Source organism: Chiloscyllium plagiosum, chromosome 24 (genome assembly GCF_004010195.1).
Source record: "Chiloscyllium plagiosum isolate BGI_BamShark_2017 chromosome 24, ASM401019v2, whole genome shotgun sequence".
Lineage (NCBI taxonomy): Eukaryota > Metazoa > Chordata > Chondrichthyes > Orectolobiformes > Hemiscylliidae > Chiloscyllium > Chiloscyllium plagiosum.
In genome coordinates this window covers 41514924-41541289 of record NC_057733.1, presented here as the reverse complement: position 1 = coordinate 41541289, position 26366 = coordinate 41514924, and the positions used below count along the sequence as shown (strand labels likewise).

The following is a 26366-nucleotide window of genomic DNA, read 5'->3' as shown; positions in this document are numbered from 1 at the left end:
CCCCACCTTGTCTCAGTCAAATCCCTCAAACTCAGCACCGCCTTCCTAACCTGCAATTATCTTCCTGACCTCTCCGCCCCCGCCCCTACTCCGGCCTATCACCCTCACCTTGACCTCCTTCCACCTATCGCACTTCCAACGCCCCTCCCCCAAGTCCCTCCTCCCTATCTTTTATCTTAGCCTGCTGGACACACGTTCCTCATTCCTGAAGAAGGGCTCATGCCCAAAACGTCGATTCTCCTGCTCCTTGGATGCTGCCTGACCTGCTGCGCTTTTCCAGCAACACATTTTCAGCTCTGATCTCCAGCATCTGCAGTTCTCACTTTCTCCTTCATTGTAACTTAATGTCAATCTCTTGCCTTTGCCCTGGACATTGTTACTATTTATAAAAATGTCCAATGCCTTCATGAATGCCTCAAACACCACACTTCCAGGCAGTGCATTCCAGACTCTATCCATTCTCTATGTGAAAAAGTTTATTTTTACCTCGCATTTACTTCTTTCATAAAATACTTTAAAACTATGCCGTCCTGTCCTTGTTCTGTCTTGTGCTTGTAAGGAAAATTGCAGGTGTTATTCTGCATAAAAGCAACATTTTGATTTTTAAGCTGGAGTGGGTTCAGGGTGGGCAGGATGCTGCAAGGGTGGGAGCAGAAAGAAGTAACTGCTCATTTCCCATGAGCTCTTGAGACACATACCAGAAGACTTGCCAAGGCATTGCAGCGCTTTTGCTGAGAGTGCGGGGAAGTTTTCTTCCAGTTGCTGTGTATCATCTCCCCTCTGCAATCTACTCATGTAGACATTTCCACAAATACTCTACTAGGTCTTCACAACAGAGCACACCTTTGTCTGCTCTGTGAAGTTGGGTTAAGGGAGTCCTTTGAATCACCAGTTCCAAAGCAATCTATACGACTAACCTGCCAAATTTTATTTGGTAAGATTCTTATGAAGAGTCTACATCTGTGAAATTCACTCTCCTAGGAAGTGGTTTTGGCCAAAACATTATGTTTTTCAAGAAGGAAGTCGATGTAGCCCTTGTGGCTCATGAATACAAGGACATGTGGGCAAGGGTGAGATTAGCTTGGTAATAAGCCGTGATCATATTGAATGGTGGAGCAGGCTTAAAGGATCAAATGGCCTACTCTTGCTACAATCTTCTGTTTCTATGAATCCATACAAATGTAGGTTGATGTACATTGGCAGAGCTAAAACTGCTGCTAGGCCAACTAATGGTGAGATCGGTGGATCATATCAGTTGGAAGGAGTCACTGTTCTCAGTGCTCCCTCGGAGCACCAGTAGTGCAATGGAAGTGGCAAGACTGTCTTCTCAAGAGATGTCAGCACATCCTGCACCCTTCGAATCAGGCTGCTATAGTGCCAACAAGGCTGGGCAACACTGCTCTGGCAGCTACAGATGGGCAGCAACCTGCGATTGGCTCTCACACACTCAAACACCTATCAGACATTGGGTGGGAGCACCTTGAGGGTGCCCACATGAGAAACAACAATCTGGTGCCACGAGGTTATCATCTTGTAGCAGCAAGTGAAGGCAGTAAACACTGTTTGGAAGAAAGCACTAAGGGTTGATCATTTGGGTGAGAAATGAATCAACAACATTTATTGCATATGCACTTTAAAATGGGTGTGACCCTTGCAAAGGCATCAGGAAAGCTTTAGTTTGGTGCTTTAATGTGGGGCATATCTGTTGACCTTGGCTGGGGCAATAAATAACATGACTCAGTGGATCTTCATGTAAGTAAGTTGCCAGTGCCTACCAAGCCTTGCCAATCTGATAAGGAGTGGGCTGGAGGATGATTTTTCTACTGTGCTTGTCAGGGATGTTTCCCAAGAATCACTCACATCTTTCAAAGACCCTGGCAGATCATTTTCGCTAAAGTTTGAAGCGTCCGTGGATTCATCTATTGGCTATTTAGCTCTAAGGGGATAATTAATCCGAAGGTGATACAGAACTTGCCTGTAGGTAAAATGGCTCCTTTTGGAAGTAGAGAATCCGGAAAAATATCTTTTTTTAACTTCGGCTTCACAGTGAAACTTCAGCGAAGGTAAGAATGCTGTCTGCCTTTCCAGATGAGAAGTATGGATGGTGACAAATCTCACTGATGGCTCCTGCAGGTACAGGAGGTCCACATTAACCTTACAAACTGCTACTTTTCCTAGTTTTCAGGATAGCTTCATTGGCCTAAGCCTAAAGGGGCTCAGATATTTACTTTACCTCTCTTGTGCCACTAGAATAGACTTGCAGGAAGTTGATTGATTGCCATAACAGTAGTAACATAGATTATTTGAGAACAGCAGCATGTATTGCTGGAATGGGTAGCTAATTTCCTAATCTGTGAGGTTCAGTTGCAGCTGACATTTTATACCTTTTAGCAGTTTTCTTTTAATCCGTTCCACTGTCTGGAAGTCTGTGATGCTGATTGCAGCATCTCTGTGGATCGGTGTCAAACTCCACATTTAGTAAGTCCCACAGCTCGCTATTCTCTGCAGTGTATCAACAAGTCCAAAGGTCAGCGAATCTTATCCTCCTTGCTGGTGACCCAGTTGGAACTTAAAGGAAGCAAAAGATAAGTCGATTTAAAAAGCGTGCAGCCTAATTAAATAGAAAAAAGAATTGGCTCAGGTTGTGTACAGCTGGTCCTTTGAATTATGTTACTAAATCCAAGCCATGTTTAACTATCAGCTTGAAACATATCATTACAAATATTTACCACAGCAAAATGAGAGTACAGTGCACATATTTCAGATGGAGACCATGTAGCACCATTTAGTGATGTTTTCTTTATTATTCAATTTGCCCTGCATTTTTTTTTCATACCCTGCTTACGATGCAGAATCTCCCAGGGCCACCAGAGATATCTACACAAGTATCACTTGTTCAAAAGTTTCCCTTTCAGCTTTGATTAGCAGGATGAGATCAATCTGTTATGATAAATATGGCAATTGATGTCATTGAATTACAAGTTGATTTTTTTAATGTGAAACCACATTGGTTACGTTCCAGCATGGTGGTCAGAACTGATCCTCTTGATCGTATTTAAAATATTAACATTTGGAAGAATATCCGGTTATAGCATGATCCTGTCTTAAACTGAATCACTGAGCGATGACTATAATGAAAGGTATTATCAGCATTTCCTAGATGTAATATGGCTGTAGTGAATTTGGCTAATCCTTCTTTATAACCTCTGATGTGAATCCAAATAGATGATTGCATTCCTTTATTCAGCCAGGTGCCATTTCAGAGAAAGCAAAACTCATGCCTTCGGGCAACACCTCTCAATTTTAAATCAAACAGAATTTGCAGCATAGAAACAGGCCATTCAGCCCCAACCTGTCCATGCCTGCAGTTATACTCTACATCAGCCTTTTCCCTGACCTATCATATCTAACCTTATCAGCATGATCTGCCCTTTTTTCTTCCCCATTACTTAGCTTAACGATATCCCTCAAGTCTTCCCCTCAGCTATTCCTTTTGTTAGCAAATTGGGATCCTGAGCCTCGCTGGGTTTCTAAATATAAATGTTGTTTTAAAAAAAAAAGCTGTTTCTAGGAACTGCAATACATGAGAAATCAGAGAGCTATGCCAATGAAGTGTGAGAAGTGAAACCAGACAACCCAGAAGCAAACACCAGAGATACAGGTGGCAGCCCTACTCAATCAGGATTAAGCTACTTTGAGACAATGGCGACCTGAGTACCATGAGCATTTTGCAAGGCATGAGCAGCCAACCATTTCACATGATCCTGGCAGTAAAGTGGAACCCAGTAGAAGCTCAGATGTCAGGAAAACAGGGATAAAGCACGTGCAACTACCCAGGGAAAGCAAAGAGATAGGAAGAGCACAAAGCTTACGAATTTTGAAACGTTTTGTAATAAGATTGATACTGACATGGTGCTTTCTTCTCTTTGTTAAGGGTAGAGTCCTCTGGAAAGTCTCCATTTCTGATGTGCTTATATCCTTCAAAAAGCCATGAGGGGTAATTGTTTTACACAGCGAGTGGTTCACATGTGGAATGAACTTCAAAGGGGAAGTGGTGGATGCGGGTACAGTTACAATGTTTAAAAGACATTTAGATAAGCATGTAAGGAATGTTTGGAACGATATTTAGTTTGGGAAAATGGTGGACATGGACTGGTTGGACCGAAGTGTCTGTTTCTGTGCTGTATGACTCTGTGGCTATAAGTTGACATAGGTGCAAAGATCACAGTAAAAGCTGAAAGAAAGCCAGTTCTAAGGAATGGTCATGGGACCTGAAATGTTAACTCTGATTTCTCACCACAGATGCTGTCAGACCTGCTGCGTTGTTTCAGCAATCTCTGTTCTTGTTGCTGATCGCAGTAAAATGGATAATGGCTTGAGGCAATATCCCTACATGTTAAAGTGATGGAGAAGGAATTACTTCTCCTCTGTTGGCAGACTTTATTTCATTGAAAAGAAGATTTCAGTGAAGTTATGAATTGTAATGATGTTTGCAATAACTGTTGGCTGAACCTCCTTTGGCACCATGCTGTTTTATTAATTGCCCTCCATGAAAGGACATACAGCCAAATCCCCAGAAATAAGTCATTATCTGTGCCTCAAAAATCACTTACTGCTGTAGGAAATGTGTGGGTGAAGGAGATCTGAACATTTGCTGGTGGTGTAGTGTTATGATAAATGCATGCCCCAGTGTCCAGTTCATCAAATGTGAGGAACTAGTGGGGACATGCCATAGAGACATTGATTGGTTCAGCATTATGATTAACAAGCATCAACCTTCACGTCACAAAGCAGGAGAACTGTCAGAATCTTGGGGTCCGGAATATCCTTGATAAAGAAGAACAGCAAGCTTAGTGAGAACATCACATAGCAATTCTGTCATGATGAGCCTATCTATTAGATATTACCAAAGCATCGAAAGAAACAAAACCCGAATTCCAAAACTTAGATCTCGAGATTTTTCATCTTCTGAAATGAGATGATTCAATAATGAATCAATCTCCAAAGGCCGGTTTGCTTAAGGAGAAACTCAAAAAATTCGCATATGGTAAAGATTATCAGCTTTCTCCCTGGTTTTAAAGAGAAATGCAGGTACAAAAGGTTTAACATAATGTTGTAAAGTGCTAGATGGCATCAAGGAAGACCAGGTATGTTGTGCTCTCAAGTAACCATCAACTTTGTAAACTTTTTATTGGCAAACATAGCTGTTTACAATGCGAACAGGAAGACTCAGGTTTACACAGCATACTTCTTGACCAACGGTCATTTCAAACTGCGGTACAGTCAGTGAAATACTTCTGAACTGTCATCACTGCTGTCCTGCAGGAACTGCAGTTGCCAATTTGTGCATAATAAGCTCTCACAAACAGAAATATGACAAAGAGAAGATTTTTGTGCGCTATTATTTGAGGAATAAATGTTGGTCAGGACATCAGGGATAAATCCACCCAAACAGATGACAGGGTCTCGGTTTAAAGTTTCCTCTGAAAGATTGCACCTGAAACAATGCAGTGACACATCAGTACTGCACTGGCGTGTCACTGATTCCTGTATTCAAACTCTCAGAGTTGAACCATAAACTTCCAGCTCAGAGATACAGCTGACATTGTGTCCAATGGATATGAAATTGAAGAGCCAGGATATCGAAAATCTAATGAAAGCTGTCCTTGTTAATGATAAGTAGAAGTTCCTTTTCCCACTGAATAGTTAATAATTACCAGTATTTATTCTGTTGCCACTACTAAAAAGAAGGTTGGTCATTATTTGTGGAGGGGTGAATTGAGAGGTTTTGAGTTATTTAACATAACTGCAGAAAACTAGATTGTTTAGTACGAACAAAGTACGCATTCTATATGTAGTGACAAGAAGTAGTCAAATATGAAATGTTCGAATTAATGATATATATAAAATGATTTTCATTTAGTTCCATTCCACATATCAAGAGTAAAACAAGACATTTAACCTAAAAAAGAAAAGTTTACTCTTCTTTTAGCCTTTTGTTCAGTCATAGCTAAAGCTCACCTTCCTATCAACAGAATTTCAAGTCGGTTCAACCAACCTGAAAGTAAGAATTGCTTAATGTGTGTTCTTTTATTTAAAAAAAGTACAAGTAACAAAAAAATTGCACAAAGGCTAACCACAGAGTGAGTAGTTTGTATAGCAAGCTGTACCTCATTTACAAGCAGCACTTGTCTCACTTGAGAAATTAAGGAAGTGCTAAATGTGTCGCTGCACAATCACATTGCCTCATCATTTCTGCCACCAAGGCAAGTTACTGTAAATAACGTGCTGTATACATTTTAAATAAATACACCAGAGCCTCCGGTGTCTGTAGGGAGCTATCTCTTTTCGGAATGTTAAAGGTGAGGACCTTTCCTTTGTGTATAGTGAGGCTTTTATTTTTGCCAAGGGTTCACATACCATTACTGCCCTTAAATTTCAAACAGTTGCTGCGAACTACATAAATCATCCAACACTTTGCCGATCAATAAAGTTTTTACCTGCATTCCTTGGCATCTTTTGACAGATTCACTTCAGACCTGGCATTAAATATTATTATTTTGTGGGCACATCTTTTGGAGAAGAGACTGATCATAATTTTTTCTGATGAACTCTTGAACCAGGCTAGGTAACAGTCTTTCTCTGGAGATTTGTGGCTTTGCGAACCCTTGTATATTTGCTACTGTGCACAGACCCATTTCCAGCAGAATCACTGCATTTACAAGCAAAGGTCAAGCGTTTTGCTTTTTGTTTGTTTGGAGACAAATGGGTATGATTAATTTAAATTACTATCTACTCAAAGAGGTGCAAATGTGAATGGGATGCCCCCTGGAAGATTAATTGTCCTGTAAGGAGCTTGCATAGACAATTTCCACTGTAACTATGAATGTAGAAATTTATTAAATTAGAATTCAGAAAGTGTATATGAACATATGAGTAAAATTCAAAGTTGGTAGAAGGTGCAACACAGTGAGCAGTGTTGTGTGTTTATTAAAAACCAGTTTCTTAATTAGAGGTTTCAAGCAGGGAGGCTGTATTAGGGGAGCTGGCGATACATTGGTAATGTAATTAGACTTGAAATCCCTCCATTCTAGTATTGTTCAAATCCCACCATGGTAGATTATTAAAATTTAAGTTCAATTTTTTAAAAAATGAATCTAATGACAATTATGCCAATTGTTGTAAAAACCCAACATTTCACAAATTTGCCATCATTACCTGGGAGAAAGTGAGGACTGCAGATGCTGGACATCAGAGTTGACAGTGTGGTGCTGAAAAAGCACAGCAGGTCAGGCAGCATCCAAGGAGTAGGAGAGTTGACGTTTCAGGCACAAGCCCTTCATCAGGAACGATGATGAAGGGCTTATGCCCGAAACGTCAATCCTCCTGCTCCTCAGATGCTGCCTGATTTGCTGTGCTTTTCCAGCACCACACTCTCAACTGCCATCATTACCTGGTTTAGTTTGTGACTCCAGACCGACAGAAATGTGGTTGACTCTTAACTGCCATTTGGGCAATTATGGACAATGAATGTGGCAACACCCACATCCCATGATTAAAGAAAAAGGCAGCTGATCTGCTACTATGTTTTAGGCATCCTCTAAACTTTCATTTTAACCCAACATATTAATGTGTTACACGGACAGAAACATTTGGATATCACATTATCCTTAATAGTTAAATAGCAAATGAGGTGGTAATTTCAGGAGAAAGGAGTGGTTACGATGTGAACATTATTACTGCATGGACTACTTGATGTGTAGACCACAGATACATTAAAGGGGGAAGCAGGATAGCTATACTGAGGGATAAAGGAATGTAGGTTGAGTTGGATAATCTAGGGTGGGACTCAACTCATAGAGTCATAGAGGTACATAGCACAGAAACAGATCCTTCGGTCCAACCAGTCCGTGTTGAACATAATCCCAAACTAAGCTAGTCTCACCTGCCTCTCCTACCCCATAACCCTCCAAACCTTTCCTATTCGCATACTTATCCAAATGTCTTTTAAACATTGGTCATTGTACCCACTTCCTTAGGAGGTTCATTCCACACGCGAACCACCCTCTGTGCAAACAATTTGCCCCTCATGTCTTTTTTAAATCTCTCTCCTCCCATCTTAAAAATGTGCCCTCTAGTCTTGAAATCCCCCATCCTAGGGTAAAGACAACTACCATCAACCCTATCTAAGTTGTGGTTCTGTTCGCCGAGCTGGGAATTTGTGTTGCAGACGTTTCGTCCCCTATGTAGGTGACATCCTCAGTGTTTGGGAGCCTCCTGTGAAGCGCTTCTGTGATGTTTCCTCCGGCATTTATAGTGGTTTGAATCTGCCACTTCCGGAAGCGGCAGATTCAAACCACTATAAATGCCGGAGGAAACATCACAGAAGTGCATCCCAGGAGACTCCCATGCACTGAGGATGTCACCTACACAGGGGACGAAACGTCTGCAACGCAAATTCCCAGCTCGGCGAACAGAGCTACAACAACGAACATCCGAGCTACAAATCTTCTCACAAACCTTGAACCCTATCTATACCCGTCATGATTTTATAAACTTTTGTAAGGTCACCTCTTAACCTCCTTCACTCCAGTAAAAGAAGTCCCAACCTATCCAGCCTTTCTTGTAACTCAGACCTTCCATATCTGGCTACATCCTGGTAAATCTCTTCTGAGAGTTCTCCAGCTTAATAATATCCTTGCTGTTACTGTGTAGAGTATAAATATGATATCAACCATTTGGGCCAAATCGCATGTTTCTGTGTCATTAATTATGTGTAATCTGAGAATTCGGCCAGTTGAAACACAGGCTTTTGCCTCCAACTTGATGGGGTTCCAAAATTGAGGTAAATACTGGCAAAGGAAGGCTACAACTTAACATTAGCAGTTTCCATTACAAATGTGGACAGAGGAATTTATAGCGGGGAAGGTTGACAAAAAGGCTTTATAGACAGGAAATGTGTCCAGACATGGGATTTTAATACATTGGAGATAAATGATCTTAAGTCTTAACGTGTTGATTAAAGTAGAGTGTGGGAGGGTGAGTTTACATAATCTGGTCATGTAGCCAAATGTAGCAAACCTCCAACATTGCTCCCATCTTTAGTTTCATAAATATCTTACTTTCTGGACCTTAAAGACAGAATGGAATTTAAATTGTACCACAGATCATTCAGCTTATAGTCTCCCTGAAAGACTATTAAAGACTATTGTTTTGATTGAGTCTAACCTTCTTTTATAGAATTAGGATCATAACCTCTACAGGCTGCATGATTCACCGTTTTCCTTTGGCACATTGGACCTCATTGAAGATCATACTATTTAAAAGGATTCTGGGGATACTAAAAGCATATAAAACAAAATCCTCCTTTTGTTTCTAATCTAGAGTTTAAGATTTGTTATAGCTTTATACTTGGGTTCCGGCTATTTAAACAGAGCTAGATTAGCAAACTGTGGGGCAGAGGCCGGACACTGTACAGTGAATAGCTCACCTCATGACTCCCAAAGTCTCACCACCAACTGCAAGGTACAAGCCAGACGTGTGACTGGATACTCTCTTTTTTGCCCAGACTGGTGCAGTTCCAATGACAGTCAAGAAGCCCAACATCACCCTAACAAAAACTACCTACTTGATTGGCACCACCATCTTCAACTTGAAGTCTGCCTACCATCCACGCACAGAAATAGAGCAGCACACCATCGACATGAAGCACTGCAGCACTTCATCAAGCTGCCTTAGCGTTATTTCCAAATGTATGATCCTTACCACCTAAAAGCAAATTTTAGCAGGACTAATACGCTTAATGGTAAGGTCCTAGGGAGTGTTGCTGAACAAAGAGACCTTGGAGTGCAGGTTCATAGCTCCTTGAAAGTGGAGTCGCAGGTAGATAGGATAGTGAAGAAGGCATTTGGTATGCTTTCTTTTATTGATCAGAGTATTGAGTACAGCAGTTGGGAGGTGATGTTGCGGCTGTACAGGACATTAGTTAGGCCATTGTTAGAATATTGCATGCAGTTGTGGTCTCCTTCCTATCAGAAAGATGTTGTGAAACTTGAAAGGATTCAGAAAAGATTTACAAAGATGTTGCCAGAGTTGGAAGATTTGAGCTATAGGGAGAGGCTAAACAGGCTGTGGCTTTTTTCCCTGGAGTGTCGGAGGCTGAGGGGTGACCTTATAGAGGTTTACAAAATTATGAGGGGCATGGATAGGATAAATAGACAACGTATTTTCCCTGGAGCTGGGGAGTACAGAACTAGACGACATAGGTTTAGGGTGAGAGGGAAAAGATACAAAAGAGATCTATGGGGCAACAGTTTCATGCAGAGGGTGGTACGTGTATGGAATGAGCTGCCAGAGGAAATGGTGGAGGCTGGTACAATTGCAACATTAAAAAGGCATTTGGATGGGTATATGAATAGGAAGGGTTTGGAGGGATATGGGCTGGGTGCTGGCAGGTGGGACTAGATTGGGTTGGCATATCTGGTCGGCATGGACGGGTTGGACCGAAGGGTTTGTTTCCATGCTGTACATCTCTATGACACTATAAGAGCAGAAGGCAAACAGGAACAGCACAACACCACACGTTTCTCACAAATCAACCAGCATCCTGACTTGAAAGATATAACTATTCTCTAATTCTTGTGCAGTCAACTACGTGGAACATACTGTGAGTTAACCTACGTTATATCATCTGCAATGGTTCAAAATAACTGTTCACCATCACTTTCTCAAAGGTAATTAAGCCGGATCATGTCATCAATGATTATATCCTATTGATTAATAAAGAAAACAAAACATCATTTATGTGTCTAAAATATTTGCAGTTTAACATTTTATGTAATTACTAATCAGAGTCTAACTGAGGTTTGAAGTTCTCTACAATTGGCCTCAGTGTTTGAGGGAAGTGACATGCATTTTGTTGCCCAATTCTTCGTTCACCATTAATTTTTCATAACTAAACTCCAAATGTTAGTTACAAAATATTATTGGTGATGCTGGGAAAAATTTAAGTTATTTAAATGATATCCTTCCTCTTTTGTACCATTTGTAAAATGCTTGTAGAGGTCAAAATTCTAGCCTTGATGATAAAGAACTCTTCGCAAGTTTCAGAATATGAATATATTGCTTGATCACAATAGTACACCAATAACTTGTACTAATAGAGGATTTTGAACTTTAATGTTAGAAAGAGATTCACAGGAGTTTTATCAAAATAAATTTACACAAAGATACATAAGGAGATTTAAAGGACAATCCAAAGGTATCACCAAGGTGGCAGGTTTTAAGGAATCTCTGAAAGGAGAGAGAAGCAAACAGATGGAGACAATTAGGGAAGGAATCGAGAGACTACGGTCAAGGTGTCAGAACTTGAAGTTACCACTGAAAGAGTGAATAACATAATGGTTGTGCAAGAGGTCAGAATTGGAGGAGTGCAGAGATTTCAAAGGTTGGAGGAGTTTACATAACACGCATAAATCATAATGTTCGTGGTTGTAAGCCAAGTGTTGGAAAATGGGACTAATGTGAATAGGTCAGTACAGACTCGATGGGTTGAAGGGCCTCTTTGTGCCATATGACTCAGTGACTCTACATTAGAACATAGAACAATACAGCACAGAACAGTCCTTTCGGCCCTAGCTCAGACAAACCTACATACCCTTCAGTTTACTATAATTCAAGTGCCTGTCCAAGAGTCACTTAAATGTCCCATGTATCTGACTCTATTACTATGGCTGGCAGTGTATTCCAATGCACCCACCATTCTCTGTGTAAAGAGTCAAAGTTAGAGTGGTGCTGGAAAAGCACAGCAGGTCAGGCAGCATCCGAGGAGCAGGACAATCGACGTTTCAGAGAGGAGCCCTTTATCAGAAATCACCATTCCTGCCTGAAACGTCAATTTTCGTGCTCCTCGGATGCTGCCTGACCTGCTGTGCTTTTCTAGCACCACTCTAATCTTGACTCTGATCTCCAGCATCTGCAGTCCTCATTTTTGCCTCTCTGTGTAAAGAACCTACCTCTGACATCTCCCCTAAACCTTCCTCCAATCACCTTAAAATTATGTCCCGTCATGATAGACATTTCAGCTGTGAGAAGAAGTCTCTGGCTATCCACTCATCCTTTGCCTCACAACTTCTTGTACACCTCTATCAAGTCACCTCTCATCCTTTTTCGCTCCAACGAGAAAAACCCTAGCTCCCACTACCTTTCATCATAAAGTATGCGCTCCAGTCCAGGCAGCATCCTGGTAAATCTCCTCTGCACCCTCTTGAAAGCTTCCACATCTTTCTTATAATGAGGTGACCAGAACTGAACATAATATTCCAAGTGTGGTCTAACCAGGGCTCTATAGAGCTGCAGCATAACTTCATAGCTCTTAAACTCAATCCCCCTGCTAATGAATGCCAACAACACCATATGCCTTCTGAATAACCATATCAACTTGGTTGGCAAATTTGAGAGATCGATGGACATGGATCCCAAGATCCCTCTGTTCCTCCTGCCATTAACTCTGTATTCTGCATTCAAATTCGACCTTCCAAAATGAATCACTTCACACTTTTCCAGGTTGAACTCTGTCTGCCACTTATCAGCCCAGCTCTGCATTCTGTCAATGTCCCATTGCAACGTACAACAGCCATCCACACTATCCACAAATTCACAACCTCTGTGTCATCAGCAAATTTATTAACGCACCCTTCCACTTCCTCATAATTTATGAAAATCACAAATAGCAGAGGTCCCAGATCCTTGCAGAATACCACTGGTCATCAAGCTCCAGGTTGAATACTTTTCATATACTACCACCCTCTAAGTTCTATGGGCAAGCCAATTCTGTATCCAGAGAGCCAAATTTCCCAGTATCCCATGCCTCCTTACTTTCTGAGTAAGCCTACCATGGGGAACCTTATCAAATGCCTACTACATCGACTGTTCGACCTTCAAAGAATTCAATAAGGCTCGTAAGGCATGACCTGCCCCGCATAAAGCCATGCTGTCTATCTCTAATCAAAGTATACTTTTCCAAATAATCATAAATCCTGTCTCTCAGAATCCTCTCCAATAATTTGCCCAACACTGATGTAAGACTGACTGGTCTATCATTCCCAGAGTTATCCCTATTTCCTTTCTTGAACAAAGGAATAACATTTGCCACCCTCCAACCATCTGGTATTCCTACAGTGGACAGTGAAGACAGAAAGATCATCACCAAAGGCGCAGCAATCTCTTCCCTTGCTTCCCGTAGTAACCTTGGATAGATCTCATCTGGCCCAGGGGTCTTATTTATCTTCATGTTTTTCAAAATTTCCAGCATATCCTCCTTCTTAACATTCACCTGTTTGAGTGTATCTGCCTGTTTCACTCTGTCCTCACCAATGACAAGCTCCCTCTCGCTAGTAAATATGGAAGCAAAGTATTCATTAAGGACCTCCCCTACCTCCTCCAACTCCAGGCACAAGTTGCTTCCGCTATCCCTGATCAGTCCTACCCCCACTTTAGCCATCCTCTTTGTCCTCGTATAAGTGTAGAACACCTTGTGGTTTTCCTTAATCCTACCTACTGAGGCTTTTTCATGCTCCTTTCTAGCTCTCCTAAGTTCATTCTTCAATTCCTTCCTGGATACCTTGCAACCCTTTTCAGCCCTGTCTTATCCTTGCTTCCTGAACCTTACATAAGCTTCCTTCTTCCTTTTGACTAGTTGTTTCACATCCCTGTCATCCAAGGTTCCTTCACCCTCCCATCCCTTCCTTGCCTCAGTGGGACAAACCTATCCAGCACTCACAGCAAGTGCTCCCTAAACAACCTCCACATTTCTGCATTTCCCTGAGAACATCTGTTCTCAATTTATGCTCAACAGTTCCTGCCTAATAGCATTGTAATTCCCCCTCCCCAACTTAAATACTTTCCCATACCGTCTGCTCCTATCCCTCCCCATGACTACAATAAAGGTCAAGGAGTTGTGATCACTACCACTGAAATGCTCTCCCACTGAGAGATCTGACACCTGACCTGGTTCGTTGCCAAATATGGCCTCCCCTCTAGTCAGCTTACCTAAGTATTGAGTTAGGAATCCTTCCTGGAAACACATAACAAAATCTGCTGCATCCAAACTATTTGCACTAAGGAGGTTCCAATCAATATTAGGGAAGTTGATGTCACCCATGACAACAGCCCTGTTACTTCTGCACTTTTCCAAAATCTGCCTCCCAATCTGCTCCTCTGTGTCTCTGTTGCTATTGGAGGTCTATTGAAAACTCCCAATATGGTGACTGCTCCTTTCCTGTTTCTGAATTCCACCCATCCTGGCTCAGTAGACAACCCCCACCCCGGTGACCTCCCTTTCAGCAGTTATGATACCATCCCTGATCAGCACGGCACTCCCCCCCACCACCTCTATTACCTCTGTCCCTATTGATACAAAGATATAAAGACAGGGGGAAGTGAGGCCATGTGAAAACTAGTGTGAGAGATTTAAAATCAAGGCATTGGCAGAATGGGAATCAATTTAACTGAGATAATCCAGTGTTAATGGTTTAAATTGGTTTTAGTGCCAATATTCTACAGAAATAACATTCTGTACATTCTTTGTACGTGGACTGTTTGAGAGAATTAGAGAAACATGCAAAGCTGCACTGAATCCCTTGGAATGAATCTTACCATAAATCAGCAAAGTGTCAATTTTGGCATGTTTCATAGAGGCTTTTTCTCCACAGGTGCCAGTGAGTTATCTCATTTTACCTTCTCTGACCTGCACCGTGCCCTTGTGGCATTCCCGTTCTTTATAATCTCCCACTTCCTGTAAGTGGAAGCACTTTGTGGGCGGCACGGTGGCACAGTGGCACGGTGGCACAGTGGCACGGTGGCACAGTGGTTAGCACTGCTGCCTCACAGCGCTTGAGATCCGGGTTCAATTCCCGCCTCAGGCGACTGACTGTGTGGAGTTTGCACGTTCTCCCCGTGTCTGCGTTGGTTTCCTCTGGGTGCTCCAGTTTCCTCCCACAGTCCAAAGATGTGCAGGTCAGGTGAATTGGCCATGCTAAATTGCCCATAGTGTAAGGTAAGGTGTAAATGTAGGGGTATGGGTGGGTTGCGCTTCGGCGGGGCGGTGTGGACTTGTTGGGCCGAAGGGCCTGTTTCCACACTGTAAGTAATCTAATCAGTAATCTAATCTAATCACTCTCCACTACCACGATCACCTGGGATTGCTGTGGCCAGTGCCATCTTCAAAGCCCAGTCGTGCACCCAGCCAAGTGCTGGCAGTCTGCAGCTGCCCTGCACAGTTGCTGCTAATTGTCCTGGATATCTCGGAAGGAGGGAAATTGCAACTCTGCTTTGCATTGAGGACTTGGAGGTCCTGGTGGATGGCACATGCATACAGTTACTATCCATGGAATATACTTTGAGATGTTGGTGCCCAGTTTCCAGGATGCAGGATTGGAGCATCAAATAATGTGTTGGAGTTGCTAAGTTATGGGACCTTTTGCCCTCAAAGTTGGGATTGCCCAACATTTTCACCAATGAGAACATTGTTCAGTGGCTGTGTAGATTATGCCACTTGCTTCCATTGTCTAAAGTAGCAATAAAGTAATGCCAATTGGCCTCTTAATTGAGGCCACAACCAAAAGTGCAGTCATCAAAGGGTTAATAGACCATCTATATTCAGCAGGTTGGTTCTCTCTGGAAAAGTAGCACCTATGCTATTAAAGCTCCGTCTGATCCCATCAGCACCATCACCCCATCCTTTCTACTCTTTTTAATGACTTCAAAAAGAACAACTTTTGAATGTGCCTCTCGTGCTAAAGAATGCTGGAAAACCAGTCTTTCCTCCAAAATATTTATGTATCTGTCATTTGCAAATGTCCAATGATTGAATGAATGCTGAAGGCTTTGAATGGCTTAAGTGCATTCATAAGAATACAATTCTGCAAAAGAAATATTTTAAATATCATACTGTTGTCTCATTCCCCCATCCTATCGTGAATAAAGCTGCTTCTCATTAGAGCAATAAAATCATTTCAGAGTCATGCTGCATAAAATATTTCTTGCACTTACATTTTGCACCTTTCAGTTTATTTTACTGGCTGAATGAAGACAATCAAAGTTTTGAATTCCATGTTATTGGGCTTCAAGCCCAATTTCTTCCCTTCTATTTTAAGTTTACATTCACACGATAATCTCTCGGGATAAATTGTTCAAATGCATTTCATGCAGTTGGAGTGGGATCTTCAGGTACATTGAGTTTCTGTTTTGAGACTGTTTATTTGGTGGACCCAGCAGAGGTGAGGAATCTAGCTTCACTCTTGTAACTGGAGATGCTGTCAAATGCTGATGGGACCAGATGGAGCTTTATTCGTGGTTTGGCTCCGCATAGAATTTCTCATTAAGATAAATGGTGTTGAACTGGGCAGGAATCTGCCTGAAGGAAATTAGAATGTGCATAATTTCACAAAACATTCCAATGGTGGTCCACTGTCATAAAGAAGTTCTTTTACAATGAGCTAAAAATTCCTGCATGCAAATGCAGACTGAACTTCATGACTCAGATCCCTATATGGCAACAGTAGCAAAGAGTCCACTATTATCTTCACAGAAATAAAAGTTGGAAATCTATCTAGAAAAATGCTAAAAGCAGCTTCATTTTCCATGGCAACTGCAATAAGTCACTGATTTTTTTTTTCTCTCTGGCCCAACTGTAAGTGGTCCAAATTTGGATTCAGCTTTAGCTTGTCCCATTAAGAATGAATTGCAACATGCTGGCAAATTGGGATAAAAATTGTCTCCTGCCAGTCCATGTCAGTATCAGCCACATCCTTCAATATCTTTCCTGTCATCACCATGCGTACAATAACAAAAAAGAAATATTTAACATTATATTGTTGTATAGTGCTAGTAGCTGGCTCTTGGCAGATAAGCAATGGAAATAGTGGTGACTGACTGGCTGCATACTTCTTCTCTGACAAACTGGACAATTGTTTGTTTTCAGTTGGTGTCCTGTGCCTTTCAAGTTCCCATTACCTGGGGGAGTTTCTGCATGCATTTGCCTCATGATGTGGTGGCAGGAATGCAAAAAAAAATACATAGAAACTTCCCTTCGTTCTTCTCTGATGCAGTCCCTCAGGAGTGAAGGTGACCAGCTCCCACTCTGAGGTTGTGAGGTGGTTCTGATGCTCAATCTGCAGACGCTACCTCAAGCCAGCTATCACGTGCTTGCATCCTTGTATGGGTGTGTTGTCACAGGTTTGCAAGCTCCCTCCAACATCCCAACTTCGCACACTCCCTGTGAAGAATCTTGATGTGTTTGCTGCCTTCCTGAATACACCTTCTGCATTCTGATCGGTCACAAGCCAGGAACATCCATGAACTGGCAGCAACCTTTTAGAGATCTCTTCTACGTGTCCCTTGAACTGTTTTCTCTTCCTGGATGTATTTGGGCCTATCCAAGCTCAAAATAGAGCAGTTAATTTTGGAGATTGTTGCCAGGTAGGCAAATGACATATCCGCACAACAAAGTTGGTTTTGACCCATTAGCTCCTCAAAGCTGGGTGGGTTGGTCTGTGAGGATACTCTGCAGATGGCATTTTACACCACTGGACTTGGAGGACCCTGCAAAAGCACAACAAGGGCACGTCCTGACTGCTTTCAGAAATTTGCTGTAATTTGTCCCAGCCTCTGAAGCACAGGGGAGCATGGGAATCAGTGCTGCCTGGTAAACCATGATATAGTTTTGTGTTTGAGATCCTGATTCTCAAATATTCTTGCCCTCAGTTGACTGAAGGCAAATCTTGCACATTGTAAAGGATAATTAATTGTCATCTCAAGTAAGATCCCAAAATATGAAAGATGCTTCACATTTTTCAGGAACTTGCCTGGACTTAGTAGGACTTCAGGATCTAATAAAGTCACAGCATCATAGAGATGTACAGCATGGAAACAGACCCTTCAGTCCAACTCGTCCATGCCAACTAGATATCCTAACCTAATCTCGTTCCGTTTGCCAGTACTTGGCCCATATCCCTCTGAACCTTCCTATTCTTATAGCCATCCAGATCCCTTTTAAATGTTGTAATTGTACCAGCCTCCAACACTTCCTTGGCAGCTCATTCCATGCACGCACCACCCTCTGTGTGAAAAAATTGCCTCTTAGGTTTTTCCATTTTTCTCCTCTCATCCTAAACCTATGCCCTCTAGTTCTGCACTCCCCTATTCCAGGGAAAAGACCTTGTCTATTTATTCTATCCATGCCCCCCATGATTTTATAAACCCCTACAAGGTCACCCCTCAGCTTCCGACACACCTGGGAAAACAGCCCCAGCCTATTAAGCCTTTTCCTAAAGCTCAAATCCTCCAAGCCTGGCAACATCCATTTCCACACTGTAGGGAATCTAATCTAAATCTTTTCTGAACCTTTTCAAGTTTGACAACATCCTTACGAGAGGCAGGAGAACAGGATTGCATGCAATATTCTAATCAATGTCCTGTACAGCCGCAATATGACCTCAAAACTCATGTACTCAATACACTGACCAATAAAGGAAAGTATACCAAACACCTTCTTCACTATCACTATCGATCTGCGACTCCACTTTCAGCAAACTGTGAACCTGCACTCCAAGGTCTCCTTGTTCAGTAACACGCTCCAGGACCTTACCATTAAGTGTATAAGTCCTGCCCTGATTTACTTTTTCCAAAATGCAGCATCTCACATTTATCTAAGTTAAACTCCATCTGCCACTCCTCAGTCCATTGGCCCATCTGATCAAGATCCCATTGTACTCTGAGGTAACCTTCTTCACTGTCCACTACACCTCCAATTTTGGTGTCATCTGCAAACTTACTAACTATACCTCCTATGTTCACATCCAAATCATTTATGTGAAAAATAGTGGACCCAGCACTGACCCTTGTGGCACACCACTGCTTACAAGCATCCATTCTGAAAAGCAACCCTTCCCCGTAACCGTCTGTCTTCTACCTTTTCATGTTGTTGTTACAAATTTAAAGATTGATAGGTTTTGGGATTTTTGTTTTATTTAGTGTCAAATGTAGGAATGAAAATGATCATGTGACCTGCTTTGAATCCTCCTGACATCACGCTTGGTACGTTGATGTTAAAGATCAAAGGATGAGGGAGCTGTACCTGGGAAGGAGCTCTGAGATGTTCATAGCTGTAAACAATAGTCTAAACAACTGTTCCAACAATGGGTGCTCTGTTGGTGTTAATGTTGAAGGGAAGTGTTACAAATATCAGGTTTTGCAGATGGTCATACTTTAAACAGTCTATTTAATTCCAAATTAGAATTATGTTGGATGTGTCAAGGATAACTAATAAACATTTCTACCTTGATCTGAAGTTGATGTGATTCATGTTGGCTTGGAGATGGATTTTGAGAAGGGTATCATCCACAGGAAGTCAATCTAGGACCAGGGTACAGGTTTTCCTAATGGCATCACCGAACCTCAGAGAGGGACAATTTTCAAGGATTAAAGGATGAAGCAAAGCAAAGGGATCGAGACAGTAAACCTCTGGTTCATCATGCAGAAAGCAGATGGAAGTTTGTGCTTATACTGTTGAAGCCAAGTTTGTGAGTATTTCAAGGAGGCTGGCAGATTCACCTTGACTTGGCTAGAGGCAAAAATCTTTAATTTGCCCTCATTATGAAAGTTAATAGTTATGTGGTATTTATTACTGAAACTACCTTTTGATCCAAAACTCAATATTAATGGATTCTAAATTCCCCAGATGTCATAAGGGGATTTTAATTCATACTATTATTGCAGGTCTCTGAATTTCCAATAACTCTGCTACTTTTCCCTGATAATTTCTCAATTAAACTTACACACAGTTTTTTGGTCAAACATCAATGTGATATTATCCATAAGACCATTGCTGCACACACGGCACAACTTTTACGTTTGACAATTGTAGCAAATAAATTACGTTATGTCCTTAGTGTGCTAAGTATATTTCCTCACAGCTTGTTTTAAGAATTAAATAGAGGAAGTAAATCCATTTATGCATCAAATATGCTTTTTCTGGGGATTAACATAATTTGCCTCAAAGGAAGGAACTTATAAATGAAGTCCAAATTATGAGACAATTAATTTCGAAACACTTGCAAAATGTTCAACATGCTTGTGACGTAAATGTAAAACTGATGCTACAAAGATGTTTAAAATGTGAAGCAGACCTGAATGGTGTAAACACTGAAAATTGAGATCTTTTTATCGCAGAATCATACAATTGTGCAATGATATAGCACAGAAGGAGGTCATTTGGCTTAACATGCCTTAATGGCAGATCTTTCCTTTTAACAGGAAAACTTTGCAGTAATATAGTGCCTTTCATCTCCTCAGTCTGTCACAAATAACTTTGTAGTCAATTGATTATACTTTGAAGGGTAATCACTGTTTCACACACAAAAGATCTCAGAAAGACTAAATGAGGTGAACGATTATGGAATTTATTTTGGTGAGGTTAAATAATGGATGAATGTTGACCAGAAGTAGACCCTGTGTTATTTGAATAGTCTCATGAGAACAATTCGATCCATCTCCTGAGGCAGGTCAAACACTAGAAATTACATGTGGTTACAAAATAGAGCTTCTATTATGATTCCAGCTGATGGTAATATTGAATAAGTCAGATTCCAGAATTGAAATCTGGCTTGATAGGGCAAAACACTAATTACTTTTCAGTTTGGTTACCATTGTGGTTGGTCACGAAACATATTCTCAAGAGGCTGTCAATGTACTTTTAACAAAAGAACATAGTTTTATGACACAAAAGAACAAAAAAAATGACCATTTGAAAAGATCTTATCATCACCAGCAAAGGATAGATTCAATCTTTTATCCCAGCAATATCCTTTAGAGAATTCAACCCCATTTTACTCCAATCTTCATTTTAAAACTTGTTTTTACTATTACCATTAAACACTAACTTTGAACATGTTGAGGCTGATCAACAGCACATCTGCTGGTATGGACCTTATGTGCTGAACTTAAGCTGTTTGTGACCTCTGGCCTCTCCATCAGTCTCTGGTTACATTTTAGCAATTATCTCATGAGGTAACTTGGCTGGTCATTTCGATTAAGTCATATGATTTTGAGAAAAGCTGACAAAAATACGAGTTTTTAACTCGGCAAATAAAAATCTCATTTTCACAGGATGGGGAACCAAAAGCTTATTTACTTCCAATTTAGAACTTAGCAAATAATACTGATAGATTATAAGTCTTCACCATATGTCTGCCAATACAATGTAGCTCAACACTACATTCTAAGTGTTGGATTTTGACCTTAACTCCTGGTTTGCACCCTGAACTCTCAACCCACCATCTTAGAATGAAAACACTAGAAATTACATCTGTCTATTATCTTTAAAAATAGTCTCCTTTACACCATAGAAAATTAATATGAATTACAACTCTTTTACAATTTGTATTGTTTCATCATTCAGATTTAAAAACATATTTGTAAATACAGTTCTGCTATTAGAGGATTTGGTTTATAAGGAGAGGTTGGATAGATTGGGACTTTTTTACTGGACACTTGGAGACTGACAGGTGACCTTACTGAGATTTATAAAAACATAAGGGGCATGGATAAGGTGACTAATCAACGTCTTTTTGGGCAATTTTTTCACACAGAGGATTGGTTTGGTTTGATTTGATTTGATTTGATTTGATTTATTGCTATCACGTGTACTGGGATACTTGAGAACATTAAAGAAATCCCTTCAAACATCTGATAACCGCAGGGAGAAGAAAGCTTTTCTTGAATCTGTTCATACATGCTTACAAGCCTTTATATCTTTGTCTAATGGAAGAGGGTGAAAAAGAGTATAACTGGGCTGGGCAGTGTCTTTGATTATGTTGCTTGCTTTCCCGATGCAATAGAAAGTGTAGATGAAGTCAATGGATGGGAGGCTGGTTTGCTTGTTGGATTGAGCTGTGATCACGACTGTACAATCTTGGGAAGAGCAGTTGCCATACCGCGCTCTGATGCATCTCGATAGGATGCTTTCGATGATGTATCCATAAATAGTTGTAAGAGCCTTTACGGATATGCTGAATTTCCTTAGCCACCTGAGGAAGTAGAGACATTGTTGCGCTTTCTTGACCGTAGTGTCAAGTGGATGGACCAGGTCAGATTGTTGGTGATCATCACTCCCAGAAACTTGATGCTCTCAACCATCTCCACCTCAGCTCCATTAATGCAGACAGGGGCGTAGCCTCCACTCTGCTCCCTGATGTCAATGACCAGCTCTTTCATTCTACTGACATTGATGGAAAGATTGTTGTCTTTACCCCATGCTGCTCAACACTCAATCTCTTCCCTATACTCCATCTTGTCGTTGTTTGAGATCTGGCCTACAATGGTGGTGTCTTCAGTAAACTTGTAAATGGGATTGGGACAGAATTTGGCCACACAGTTGTGAGTGTATAAGGAGTACAGTTGGGGGCTGAGGACTGTGGGATCGTGTTCAAATAACGACTGGAATCAGTGAGTGGCAAAAATAACCAGCAGCACAGCACAGCACAAGTTCAAGGTGACACTAGAATCCTGAAATACAGTTCTTTCAAGAGCCCCTTTATACACAGTTCTTACATATATTAAAATTCCATTACTATGATGGTACATTTTTTTATCTGTAGTACACAAAGGTTTGAAGAGCTTCTGTCCTGGGAGACATGAGATGGGTTAAAATTTGCTAAATGCAGGCTGCTACTTCTGATGGAATAACAGTGTCTGTCTGGTCTGCTTACATAATTAAGAGGTTTTACTCCTTTTGTTTTTTTAGTTAGTAAATGTTAGTAAAAATACTAGGCCTATATGCCCTAAATAAGTTAGAAATTGTACCTGTACCTAATTAAAAAAAGGATATTAAAATGACTACTGCAACGGATTGTGAGATTTATTTACTATTTGCTGATGTGAGTTTCATCCCTTCATGCAATTTCATGGAAGTGCTATTTTGTCAATTAGTTTCTTAAAGGGATAATGGCCCAGTTAAAAAAGTATTTAACAGGTACTTACTAATTGGGGAATCTATTCAGGTCCAGAAAGTGGTTGGTAAGTGCTGATTAATATTATAATGTTTTGTGGAGACTTGATGGGGATGGTATTGTCTGCTACACTTATTCAGAGGTAAATACTGCATGTAGTAAGGGCTGATAAGTTGTGAAAATGCAGTAATGGGCTTGAAAGGATTGTTTTGATTAGAAAGGATTGTTTTAGATTTGGTAGTAAAATATGCTATAGAACTGCAGCTTTATGAATGAATGAATGAATGAAACTGTGTTACAGTAGGGAATTATGAATGAATGAAACAGGAATGCAGAGTTTGCTTGTGAGTGGGTTAGTAAAGGAGTTATGAATGAATGAAACAGGAATGCAGGGTTTGCTTGTGAGTGGGTTAGTAAAGGAGTTATGAATGAATGAACGGGAACCCACTATTAATGGGGGAAAGTGAGCTGAAGCTGGAGATCAGAGTTGAAGAGTGTGGTACTGGAAAAGCACAGCAGGTTAGGCAGCATTCGAGGAGCAGGAGAGTCGACGTTTCAAACATAAGCTCTTTATCATGAAGCTTATGCTTTATCCTGATGAAGAAACGTCAATTCTCCTGTTCCTCATATGCTGCCTGACTGGCTGTGCTTTTCCAGCACCACACTCTTCAACCCGGTATTAATGGACCTTGTGAGCTGGTGAGTGAGTTAATAAAGGAAACCTAAAACACAATATCTCACAGTATGCAGCCTTGCATGGCATCAATGTTGAGGATTAAGGTGGAGGAAGTGTTGTTGAGCTACCTGAAAAAGTGGTAGGGGCAAGAACAATTACAACATTTAAAAGACATTTGGACAGGGATATGAATAGGAAAGGTTTAGAGGGACATGGATCAAATGCAGATAAGTGTGACTAGTTCAGTTTAGGATACCTGTTTAAAATCACACACACCAGGCATTAGTCCAACAGGTTTAATTGGAAGCACTAGCTTTCAGAGGGCTGCTCCTTCATCAGACAACTATCTGATGAAGGAGCAGCGCTCCGAAAGCTAGTGCTTCCAATTAAACCTGTTGGACAATAACCTGGTGTTGTGTGATCTTAAACTTTGTACACACCAGTCACCAGCATCTCCAAATTAGGAAACATGGTTGGCACGGATGAGTTAGACCAAAGGTTCTGTTTCTATGGTGTATGACTTTATGCCCGAAGGGTTTATGCCCAAAACGTCGATTCTCCTGTTCATTGGATGCTGCCTGACCTGCTGCGCTTTTCCAGCAACACATTTTCAGATCTGATCTCCAGCATCTGCAGTCCTCACTTTCTCCTCGAAGATTTATACAACATTTGCCAATATTGCTATTCTCCCATATCCTGTGGAAGGAGTTTTGTGATATTGGACACTGTGGAATTCTGTCAAAATCAATGTTTGTAGTGTGTTAAACTGACATTTATTATCTTGTTCCTCTAGGCCTATATGATTACAACAAGAGACATTTACCTCCTTGGACAAGTTAATTAGTAGAATCAAGCTCCCTGAAGATAACTTTCAAGCAGCTCTGAGCAAGTCAGAACATCAACAATAACAGAAGGGTTGAAAATGAATTTCATCAATTTAAATTATCAAACTGTGAGTTCTGAAGATGATCATAGGAAGTTTCTAAAAAATGGTTGCTACATACAAGTCAACAAAAGACGATACAGAAAACGGTTTCTCCGCAAAGATGGGAACTGCAACATCCATTTTAAACGTGCATTTGGCGAATGGGAAAGTTACTTTTCTGACATTTTCACAACACTCATAGATCTCAAATGGAGACAAATGTTTCTGATCTTCTCCTTGTCCTATATATTGTCATGGCTCTTTTTCGGTTTTGTTTATTGGATCACAGCGGTTGCCCATGGAGATTTGCAGATTGAAGAAGAAAATCATGTGCCCTGTGTTGTTGAAGTTCACAGCTTCACTGCTGCTTTCCTATTCTCTATTGAAACGCAAACAACTATTGGCTATGGATCTCGCTGTGTGACAGAAGAGTGCCCTTTTGCTGTTTCCATGGTGACTTTCCAATCAGTGATAAGTTGTTTAATTAACACCTTTATCATTGGTGTTGTAGTAGCCAAAATGTCTAAAGCCAGAAAGAGAGCTCAAACAATTAGGTTTAGTAATAATGCAGTGATAGCAGTAAGAAATGGGAAACTATGCATGATGTGGCGTATTGGAGATTTCCGTGAGAGTCATATCATTGAGGGTACTGTTAGAGCTCAATTACTCCAATTTAAGGAATACGACGACAATAAGCTGTCCATGGAATACCAGGACTTGTATATAGTCACGGGCAATATCATTCTCATTAGTCCTGTCACTATTGTACATGAAATCAATGAAAACAGTCCACTCTATGAGCTTAGTAAGAAAGACTTAGCTGAAGGTGACTTTGAAATCATAGTTACATTTGTCTATTCTGAGGACTCAACAGGTAATACTCATCAGTCTCGAAGTTCATACACTCCTCTGGAAATCTTATGGGGTCACCGCTTTAATGAAGTTCTCAAAGACAAGCCAAGTTACTATAAAGTTAACTATTCCCAGTTTCACAAAACTCAAGAAGTGACAACACCAGAATGCAGTGCCAAGGAATTGTATTCCACACCAGAACATAGCATCAATGTCCTCACGGTAGCTGGATTGGACAGTGAAGATGGAAAGTGTGAGAGCACAGTCATTCCAAATAGCAATGGAGAGAACGGTGAAGAACAATATGTGTACCCAAAGCCGGAATTTACATTCAGAAACCTCTCTATGGAGTCAGAACTATGATTCTTGCCTTACTATTGCTAGTGCCCTTTCTGAACACTGCACTGGGGTTCTTAACAGCAGTAAAATGGGGAAATAGTTATTAGGAATAGGGTGAATTGAAACAAATTGGCTACTGGCACTTTTGTAATTCTGATTTAAAGACATTCAGAAATGTGGATTAATGGATAAAGTCAGCAGCAGATAGAATGATTTCTAAACTCTTTTGTCATCCTCTATGTTAGTTTTAATGATGAATTCTTACAAATCAAACTATAACACTTCATCATTCTCTTAATTTTTCTTGCACAAAAGGCGAGGATGCAAGTGATCAAAACATTAAAAGATAGTTACTGTGAAAACAATGAACTTCAAATGTTTATTGCTGGCATTGTGGGCAATTCTCTCTCCACCTGGCACTTAGGCGGGTACACCTCACTGAGCAGCAGCACAAAGGAAACCTGACTAGCATTACTCAAAGTAATCAATCACTTTAGGTTAATGATGGATTGAATTGTACTGGCTCTTGTTGTGAGTTTAGAAGTGTTTTGTGGTTTCCAGAGTGTTT

At 40.8% G+C, this 26366-nt stretch overlaps 1 protein-coding gene across 14 annotated transcripts in view; it reads left to right on the top strand.

Annotated features, from left to right (window-relative positions):
- The window catches only part of LOC122562210 (inward rectifier potassium channel 16-like), a 130383-nt gene extending 104220 nt beyond the window's left edge, over positions 1 to 26163 (top strand). For 13 of the 14 annotated variants that reach the window (XM_043714904.1, XM_043714899.1, XM_043714905.1 and 10 more), the window contains one exon: positions 24476 to 26163. In XM_043714904.1, the coding sequence (XP_043570839.1) occupies positions 24605 to 25822 (1218 nt within the window). In that variant the 5' untranslated portion in view covers positions 24476 to 24604 and the 3' untranslated portion in view covers positions 25823 to 26163. Of the gene's footprint in view, positions 1 to 9568; positions 9795 to 24475 lie in introns of those variants that run through there. The other variant, XR_006315265.1, reaches the window with a different exon arrangement.
- The last annotated feature ends 203 nt before the right edge of the window (positions 26164 to 26366 follow it).